The sequence below is a fragment of the Elaeis guineensis genome, chromosome 3 (assembly GCF_000442705.2).
Source record: "Elaeis guineensis isolate ETL-2024a chromosome 3, EG11, whole genome shotgun sequence".
NCBI lineage: Eukaryota > Viridiplantae > Streptophyta > Magnoliopsida > Arecales > Arecaceae > Elaeis > Elaeis guineensis.
Genome location: NC_025995.2, coordinates 82647865 through 82658733, shown reverse-complemented (window position 1 = coordinate 82658733; position 10869 = coordinate 82647865). Strand labels below are relative to the sequence as shown.

Sequence of the window (10869 nt, the reverse complement as noted above, 5' to 3'; positions counted from 1 at the left end):
GAGTTTTTCTTATAACTTAACCATAACCAATTTTTCATAAATAATTATACTTATTTTTGTAATGATATAAATTCAAATTTTTCACATCTCATTTTTAAAAATAAGAGAATAATTTTTATTCAAAATGCATGCAAGGATAAACATGTATAACCTTATTTCCAAAGATCATGCAACATCAAAATAGAAAAAAATTTATTTCAAATTTTATAATCATGTTAAGGTGATACTATGCTTGATTCATAATTTTGAATTACTTTCATGCATAAGACACATACTTTACAAACTCTCTAATTTCTAAATATTCTAATAATTTTTGTGTACAAAATTTTTTTTTAAAATACATGAATATATACTAAAAATCAAAAGATAAAAGAAAATTTACTGTCAGTTAGATCCAAAAATCAGGACCTTCAACTTATGGCTCAATTTCTAGATTTGAGGCTCTTATGGCATTGAGGCTTTGATCAGACAATTTAAAAATATTATATAGCCTTTAATTGAGAAGAGATTTAGAATAGAATCTTGATCTAAGTAATTGTTTGGGTCAGATCATGAGGCGAGTCTAAATATCTTGAATTAATCTATAGATTCAATCAAATTGGGTTCCGATCAATAGGGTGGTTTCATAAAAGGTTGGCTTTCTCTCTCCCTTTTTTTTTCTTTTCCTTTTTTCCTTTCTTTTCTTTCCTTTTTTATTTTGGTTTCTTCTCTTCTCTTCTCTCTCTTTCTCTCTCCATTCTCTCCCCCAAAGTACTTGATGGGAAGCTTAACTGAGCTTCCTATCGCTAAAAGAAATCGAGATAAGGGGAAGAGGGGTGGTTCGATAGTGGTGCAGCCAGGGTGGCTAGATGATGGTGGCACAACTATAGCAGCTACAGTTAGTGCCGATTGATCGAAAATGGGAGAGAGGTGAGGAAAAAGGGCATCGCCCCTAGTTGCCTTTATGATGGCTCCAAGACAAAAATAAACAAAGGGGGAGAAAGAAACTTATCGGAGATGAAGCTTGGTTGGAGTGGCCAAATTCTGATGGCGATAATAGATCTAACCCAACAGCAACCAAGGAGGAAAAAAGAGAGAAAAAGAATAGCAAGTACAGTGATCTTCGATAAGGGAGATCAAGGATTTGGAGTCTTTAAGAAATAATGGAGGCTAGGGTTTCCTTGCCTTTGATGAAATCGAGTTAGAGGAGGACTCTTCCTTCTCCATCGCACAAAAATAAGAAAATCCCCTATTTCCAAATTGGGGGGAAAAATAGGCCTTTGGGCTTCAAACACACTGGGCCTCCCATAAAGAGATAAGAAGGACTTGTGTGGGCTTGTATTTAGTCCTATATTGGCTATACATTGAATATATCTTGAATACTCTAAAAGAGCTAAAAAACTCAAATAATATTTTTCAGTTAGCCTTTTTAGATGAGGTCCTGAATTATTATAAATTATATCAAAGTAGACTCAACCCATGGCCTATGTTGACTAAGAAAACTATAGCATGGGCCTATTTAGGCTAATCACAAGCTGATACTAGTGTTTATAATTGAATTAGTGGCATAGTATGTTTCATCTCACATGTGCCCCAAGTTGATCTTGAGTACTTATATAGGATCAAAGAATCCAATTAGTTACTTTTAGCTAACTTTTCTGAGTGAGATCTTTGGTTATAAAAAATCGTATTAGTGCAAATTCAACCTATAATCTATGCAAACTAGGGACACTGCAGCATAGGCCTATTTGGATTGATCAAGGGATGATCATGATGTCTATAATTAGATTTATCATAGTTATGATTGGGTTTGAACCCTTGACCCTGCAGGTATGCTAAGGGTTGAATGTAGAGAGCATACAAGGATTAATGCAGGAGTGTATTTAATTAGTCCCATATTGGATAGGTTTTAGATATTTATATAGGACCAAAAACCTAAATAATATTTTTCAACTATCTTTCTTAGAGAGGTCACAGGTTGTTACACTTTTTTTTTCCTTTTTCATTCTGGTTTTGAACTAGTTGCTGTGCCAGTTGGAGTACGCCTTTTTGCTCAAGAGCCAATAGTTAGTAGGGTAGCCACGTAACTCTAGAGTCTAAAGCATTGGTGCCAACGAATCTCTTTCTTACCAACATCAGTTTAGACGGTCTTTCCTTGAGCTCTTGTTGTACCAAGTCTTAGGATTCTTCCTCCAAGTCCAACAAGTGAATTCTTCTGAACACGTGCTTCTTTTGCTCTACAACTTATTCCTTACTCCATTGCCTGAATCAACAGTATTGTCCTCAACTTCACGACTAGGTTTAGCAACAGTATTGTCCAAAACTTGTACCAAGTTCCATCATTGAGGAATCAAGTCCCAAAACTTGTCATGTTCAGTGAAATCTTCTCAAACCTGATGATACAATATTACTTGAAGACTTGCCCCACATCTAAGAGAACGAGCAATCATCAGAAGTCGGGGATGCCGAAGCTCTGCACACCACATATGGGTGAACATCCTCCTATGCATCAGAAATTAGGTGCTTGTATAACTTTTTCTCTGACGGAGACCCTCTCTTTTTGATCAATTGACATTCTTTCCATGGTGTGGCAGATCAATTAGGCTGTTCCTACAGATAAGCCATTAAGAACAGCCATTGCTCGGCATGAATCATGATACTAAACAGCCATTAATGGGAGATCAGATTCAAACTCTCCATGACCCCATAAGCCAAGTGAAAAAAGAGCACTTCTCAGATATATGCAAATCTTCAACCCTCTGAGAGTGAAAAGAGTATTATGATAACTACAGATTGAAACTACCAATAGAGTGACGACTAAAAACGACCTCATCATGACAAAGCTACTTGCTTTTCCAATAAACAAATACTCATATCATTTTATCATTTCAAGGCTTCTGATTAATGATATTTGACACTCAGAGAAAATTATTGAACTATATGCGCTAGTGAACATATAAAAATACAAATTAAGGGCATGCTCATACAGCATTATTCTCTAAACATTCAAAGCGTACTAACACATTACATTTGTGCTTGAGTTTGTGAAACATTCTAAGAGCTTTTGACTATGGGCAACTTCTGTTGGTAATCCATGGATTTATGATTTGCTGTTTCTAGCTTGCCTCCTTTTGTCTACATAGCTTCTTGGATCAATAACCACGAAAGAGGAACCTTTTTATTCATGTGCTCAACCTACAAACAGGACAAAAAAAAAAAAAAAAGGATATTACTCAGGGTTGCATGAGACACAAGGGTGAGAAAAATGACTAGCGGACTAGGACTGTTGCAAATGTAACTTTTTATCCTTGGCATGTAATTATGTTTGTTTAAAATCCATAACCTTTACCTGAGTTTATCACTCAAAATCTGAAAGGTCAGGAGATCTGATAGACCTCCATGGGAGAGGATAGACAGCACGGGATATTTCTTACTTTGTGGAATTTGACTAATTTTTTGACGTTCTTCATCGCTTAGTTCCCAATCAAAAATTTTGATATTTTCCTTGAGCCTTTCCTTGTTGAAACTTTTTACTATCATGCTTCCTCCTTGCTCGTATCCCATCTTAGGGAAACCTGGAAGAAATATACAAATTAAAATAGAATAATGGAGGATAAATATTAGTGATCCATCTAAGAGAGTGCAATATTTATTTACCTTTTGAACTTATTCGTGCTTTTGAGATGAACAGAGCTTCCTATTTCAAAGTTATAATCTTATTCTTTTCTTTGGGCTTCTTTCCAACCAACCAATTATACATATTCCATGGCAGATCAAATCTTTCTTAAATTTGTCCTTGCCTCGCACTAGCACCAACTTTAGAGGGCTGACAACTGGCATTAGAATCTTCTTGAATACTTCCATGGATAATGGTGTGTTTACAACTTGATTTGTTTGATTGATGATGGTGGTGGTGGTGATGATGATGATGATATCCACACAATATAAACTACAATTTCTTTTGTTTACTACTATCTTCAAATGCATACAATCTTTGATGGCATATTACTACTAGGAAATAGCTGGGCTCATCACCATACATGTCTAGAATAAAGCATGTAATGAAGTTGGGAAAGAAACTTAGATTTGCAGAAAGTCAGAATGTAGTTAATTTCAATTTGAATGGCTGCAACGTAAGATTCAAGTTCAAACTAAGGAAGGGACATGATAAGTACCTGAGCCACAGTCTTTCCCCTAGCCTTTGCTATCTCTTTGAGCACCTCTGACTCCATCGCAAGGTTCCTGCTTCCTGGGAAAGATTCGCCTCCTATAGGAGAGTAGGCAGTCACATGAATACCCTGTCCTTGCAGAATTTCCTCAAATTCTTCTGTTGCCAAATTGGATTCATCTCCACCTACAATATTAATATTCTCTTATTAGAATCAAGACAATAGATTTAGATGCCTTCCATTATAGAATAATAATCAACAAACCTGGTTCACAGCTGGAGATATTTCAGCAAACTCAAGCAATTCTTCTAATTTCTTTCCTGAGAAATTGCTAACCCCAATTGACTTTACCAAACCGAGCTTTTGGCACTTCTCCATGGCTTTCCATACAGACTTCAAGTCTAAGGGAAGAATGTCTTCCTCGTTTATAGGGATATTATATGCTCCAGGCTTTAAGCATATAGGCCAATGGATGAGATAGAGATCAAGGTAATCCAATTGGAGGTTACTGCACCGGGAACATAAAGCATCAAAAAATAAGTAATTGCAAGATGAAATGGTGAACATGATTAGATAACATATTGATTTCATTCATCTTCCATTCAGATGCCTTTTTCCTCTAGATTTTGCAAGGCACTTTTCTAAGTGTTTGATATAGGTAATTGTTACATCACTTCAATAAAGTGATTGGTGCTACTATGGCTGTCATTTTTGAAAAATAAAAGAAAAGAAAAAGGAAAGGAAAGAAGGAAGAAGAAACGTAATATAATCAAGGAGCAGTAACAATCCAGGTTTTCTACTTTATTTTGATATTAAAGGCCTTTTGTTCCTATGTTGATTTGGATTATGTAATTTTTCATTTTTGTGAATCGTGATGATTGTATCAACAAATCTCATTTTGGAGTTTTTTTTTCAATAGTTGAGGGAGTTTATTAGATATTTGATTTCTTACATTTTGCATAAGGATTTTTCAAATGAAAATCATATGAAATACTGATTATAACCAAAGAAACAAGTGAGACAAGTTGATCCACCTCCATATATATATATATATAATCTTCATCATATATCATAATAGTACCATATATATCACAAACCACCCTATTCCGTTTATGCTATGTATGTAAATAAGAAACGAGTAATAAAAATTGGATAGGAGTTGTAGCTTTCATGCGAAAGAATGATTCTCTTCCTTCGTGTGAATTCACCATTGGATTGCACAATAATCACTTTCAGATTTGTGCAAGTGATGAATAAACGAGCTTGAAGTGCTTTGAGATCTATGCATGGAGCGATTCAACGGACAATATCATGAAAGAAGATCAATTATTCCCGAGCTTTTTCAGAGGAAGCAGGTAAAAATATTTCCTATTTAGTAAAACCCTGAATCACAAAAGACAAAACAAAAAATAGCTGAAAAACCCTAAAAGAAAATGCATGTATTGCAGCAGAACAAAAAGCAAAGGAAAAGATTTAACTAAAAGGTATTACATACGAAAATATATGTTAATATTATAAGATGGTAGTTTTCTATAAGATGGGATACTCCCCTTTGTCCCACCCTTTCTCATAGCCACGCATCAATAGTTGGTAGGTGATAAAAAAAAAAAATGAAAAGCATGCACACACAGAGAGAAGGACGCTGATGCCCTTCATATCATACAAGGATATATGCTTTTTTTTTTTTCCTTTTTGACAAACACATACAAGTTTAAGTTGTAGATAAGTCGCACTCCAAGTTAATAATTCATATTGAATTAACAAATAGTTACTTGATATAATTCCCAAAAAGTCATAAACTATGGAATATTGTCACCGATTGGGAGAAAATTAGCAAACGATAATACAATTGAAAGATAGTAAACATTAACACGATTTGTGAATATTATTTTGAACAAAAAGGATTCTATCAAAAAATTAAAAAACAAAAAAAACAAAAAGATCAAATGGGAAGTGTATTCGAATGTTAACAAGGTAGGAATACATGTAGAATGTTTTTTTTTTTTAATATAAAATCTAGAATGTTACTAATATCTAATAATTACTACCTAGCAAAGGAAAAAAAAAAAAGAGCAAACCAGAGACAAAGCTGGTGAAAGAACGAGAAGCGTATAACGATTACCGGAGGGTCCTCTGAAGGGAGGGGAGGACGAGGTCTGGGTGTGCTTCGCTGCACCACAGCTTGGATGTGACGAAGAGCTCGCTCCGAGAGTTGACGAGTCCACGTCGCAAGGCTTCGGCAATGGCTTCTCCGAGCGGCTGCTCGGATTGGTAGATGGCAGCCGTGTCAAAGTGGCGGTAGCCGAGCTCGATGGCATGGAGGACGGCGAGCTTCAAGTCCTCGGGCACCAGAGACAAGGCGCCGGTGCCCATGCCCACCAGGGGAATGGGACGGTAACCAGAGCTCAGGGCCACCTCCGGAATGATCACCATCTCTGGAAGATAATTGTGGCTCTAGTTTCTGGATCTCGGAAACCTGCGCGTGTTGTTTGCCTTCGTCTTATCCATATGCGAGGCTTTGTTGTCAGAATTTGAGGTAATTTTTTATGGTTCAGTTTTCATGATTTGGACCTTCGAAGAAGACTTGTAGAAGTCCCGAACATGACAATTAATGATGCGCAATAACTAGGAAAGACTAGGTGCAGAGAATAATAAAAGCTACTCCGAATCTGATCCAAATATTCCTTCCTCGAGTCAAAAAAAAAAAAAAAAAAAAAATATATATATATATATATATATATATATATAATTTATTTTATAGCTTTATCCGGCTCCATCCATTTAACCTGCCCCATCTTACTCTAAGATAAATAAGAGATGGGTATGGATAATGACCTACCTTGTCCGCGCCCGATTTGTTACCATAAAATCATGGGAGGATTGAGTATTAGTCAAAAAGAACGATTTACAAATCTAAGAGATTATTTGGGTTGGGTTGGAACAAAAATGATCCAAAACTAACATCTTTTCTTAAAAAAAATAAAATACACATATCTAATATATATATATATATATATATATATATATATATATATATATATATATATATATATATATATATATATATATATATGTTGTTGGGGGAAAATTTCGTCCAGACGGTAATGTGGAAAGATCCGAGACTCAAAAAGTCGAGGCCCAGCAAATTAAGGTCTCTTATCATCACGGACTTCTCATCGGTTACTCTCACAATTGATTGACTCTCGACTCCCGAACAATCGATTGATGTCCCACTGCTCAAGCAGCCGAGACTTCACCGACTGGTTTCTAATGAGCTCTTCCCTTGGCAATTGATCACCCCAGGCCGACTAGGCGGTAGCACTCAGTGGATTCATTTAGCCAACTTATGGATCCTCTCCCTCCAACCCACACCAAGCCCAATCTCGACTTTAGGTTTACATCTTTTTGCTGACCATGGTTCCCACTCGTTGGCTAGGAGCCCAAAGCATGGGCGTCGGTCGAGCGGCTAAATGCCAAGCATAGCGGCTAAATGCCAAGCATGGCCACCATGTAATCCCATCGGGTCATGTCAAGTCATGTCACCCCAGGACCATATCCTGAGCAGCTAGCTGCGCGTTGTGATAAGAAGCTGCGCTAAATCAAGCCATCCAGGAGTTATTAATTACACCACATGCACAGTAAGATCCGTTGCCATGGCTCCTGATAAGATGCGATGGATTGAGACAGCCAGGAGAGCTAGGAATGGCCCCCCTCTTCTTCCCATTTAGGGTTCTTTCCTCGAAGGTCAATCGAAAAGCGACCGATTCATGATCGGCTGACCCTCCTTCGGACGTCCTCTCAGTCGCTTCGAAACTCCCATGGGTCTATTGATAGTTGTCAGACAATAGTTGTCCACGACATCTGAAGTGATGATGGTAAACCATCCTTCAGAAACTTCCGCATCTATCTATAAAAGGAGGCCTAAAAGAGACCCTAAAAAAGATATGCAAAAATTCTGCCTCCTATGCTTCACTTTCTGTTGGATTAAACTTTTAACTTGAACGTCGAAAAATTTTCGTCGAAGCAACCTCCGATTGAGATTTTTTTTACAGATCTCGCCTTCAGCAGTTCAGCTCGCCACAAACTTCAACTGCTCCGGCATCGGACAGAACTCAGAACCAACACATACATACATATGCGCGTGCATATATATATATATATATATATATATATATATATATATATATATATATATATATATATATATATATATATATATATGAAACTGGTTTCTTTGAGAGATCAAAAGTGGTTTCGAGATGTGATTGATGATTTCGTCAGCACAAACGTGATACCGCAATCCTTTTTTTTTCCATTGCGTTTTACATCCGGATGCATCTAGAACTAGCGGGTTAGCTTAGCATAACCACCTCTAAAATATCTTAAATATTCCACAGTTAAACTTTGATCAAGATGAGCCAACTGCTTTCTAGGGGAGACCAAAAGCTGTTTCGAGATGTGATTGATGATTTCGTCAGCACAAACGTGATACCGCAGAGTTATATATATATATATATATATATATATATATATATATATATATATATATATATATATATATGAAACTGATTTCTTTGAGAGATCAAAAGTGGTTTCGAGATGTGATTGATGATTTCGTCAGCACAAACGTGATACCGCAGTCCTTTTTTTTTTTCCATTGCATTTTACATCCGGATGCATCTAGAACCAGCGGGGTAGCTTAGCATAACCACCTCTAAAATATCTTAGATATTCCACAACTAAACTTTGATCGAGATGAGCCAACTGCTTTCTAGGAGAGACCAAAAGCGGTTTCGAGATGTGATTGATGATTTCGTCAGCATAAACGTGATACCACAGAATTATATATATATATATATATATATATATATGAAATTGGTTTCTTTGAGAGACCAAAAGTGGTTTCGAGACGTGATTGATGATTTCGTCAGCACAAACGTGATACCGCAGTCCTTTTTTTTTTCCATTGCATTTTACATCCGGATGCAACTAGAGCCAGCGGGTTAGCTTAGCATAACCACCTCTAAAATATCTTAGATATTCCACAGTTAAACTTTGATCAAGATGAGCCAACTGCTTTCTAGGGGAGACCAAAAGCGGTTTCGAGATGTGATTGATGATTTCGTCAGCACAGATGTGATACCGCGGAGTTTTTTTTTTTTTTTTTTCATTACGTTTTACACCCGAATGCATCTAAAACCAGCGGGTTAGCTTAGCATAACCATCTCTAAAATATCTTAGATATTCCACTATTAAACTTTGATCAAGATGAGCCGACTAGTTTCTTGGGGAGATCAAAACCGGTTTCGAGATGTGATTGATGATTTCGTCATTACAGACGTGATACTGCAGAGTTTTTTTTTCTAAAATGTCTTAGATATTTCACTGTTAAACTTTTATCAAGATGAGCCGACTGGTTTCTTAAGGAGACCAAAAGCGGTTTCGAGACGTGATTGATGATTTCGTCAGCACAGACGTGATACCGCAGAGTTTTTTTTCTCTACTGCATTTTACACCCGGATGCATTGGAACCAGCGGGTTAGCTTAGGATAACCCCCTCTAAAATGTCTTAGATATTCCACTGTTAAACTTTGATCAAGAGGAGCCGTTGTCATTAAATAGCAGACTCACAGAAATCACATGGCCGCTTAGGTGGTGGGCCCCAGTGGGTATAGCTTACGGACGCTAATTTTGACGTGGTGAAGGGAAGAGATGTGATGGTAGGATTCGATTGGCAAGCAATGGGTGCCGTAGGTCTCTTAGCATAAAATTGGAGGCATATGCTGAAACTTTACTGGAATTTGGCCCAGCGGCCATACAAGATTTCCATTTTAAATTTAATAAGACTTGAAAATAGTTTTATTTTCATAAATATTCCTATTTATTTTATAATTTTTCAATATTGTTTTAATTAAGAATTAAATTAAAGTTGATAAGGTTTTTGACCTGCGCAAAGAATTGTGGTAGCCAGTAGATATTTGAATTCTTCGTACCCATACTTTATATTATCCATAGGCATGAAATATTTTTAAATTGAGGCCAATTGTAACTTTGATCTTATTAGCAACGCATTTAAAGTCAGCTTAATAGATTTTTTTTGGGAGTACCCATTCAACTTTTGAGGAGATTGTTGGAAATGTTATTATCCTAAAACCAAAAGTCGAAAAGAGAGACATGAATTTAATGATTTACTATCCAGATCATTTAAGTTAATAGTTAATTATGCAAATAAGATTAATATAAAAATGTTAATAATAATATAATCCTTTTTAAGGAAATAGAAAAGAGAGCCAAATTTGACATTTATGAAATCCTGGGTTAATGCGTTTCAGGTTGTTATGTGGGACACCCAAGTTTAATGTCACATATTTGGATCCTTCTGTTCATGTTTTATCAACATATTTGCATTCTGCAATAGGATGCATGCAAATGTTATATTTACCCCACTAATCTCTTCACCATCTACTTTACACACTCCACCCCACCAACCAGAAAAAAACAAACAAGAAAAACTCTTCACCATCCAGTTGCATCAATCCATCCATTAAGCATTACACAAAATCCAACCTGTTGCTTTACATAGCAGCATTTACTTCATGGTATATCTTCCTCCACTAATCCCTTCACCATCTACTTTAGACAATAAATAAAAAAGAAAAAAAAAAACTCTTGACCATCCGGCAGCATTAATCCATCCATTAAGTCTTATGCAAAACCCAAA

At 36.3% G+C, this 10869-nt stretch overlaps 1 protein-coding gene across 1 annotated transcript; it reads right to left on the bottom strand.

The window, feature by feature from the left end:
* Positions 1 to 2934: 2934 nt before the first annotated feature.
* LOC105041916 (non-functional NADPH-dependent codeinone reductase 2) lies at positions 2935 to 6676 on the bottom strand. The gene is given in 7 exon segments (XM_010918987.4): positions 2935 to 3174; positions 3329 to 3539; positions 3542 to 3554; positions 4155 to 4276; positions 4279 to 4333; positions 4413 to 4656; positions 6271 to 6676. Coding segments are annotated over 7 exon segments (969 nt in total). The 5' UTR covers positions 6582 to 6676; the 3' UTR covers positions 2935 to 3161.
* Between the last annotated feature and the right edge of the window lie 4193 nt (positions 6677 to 10869).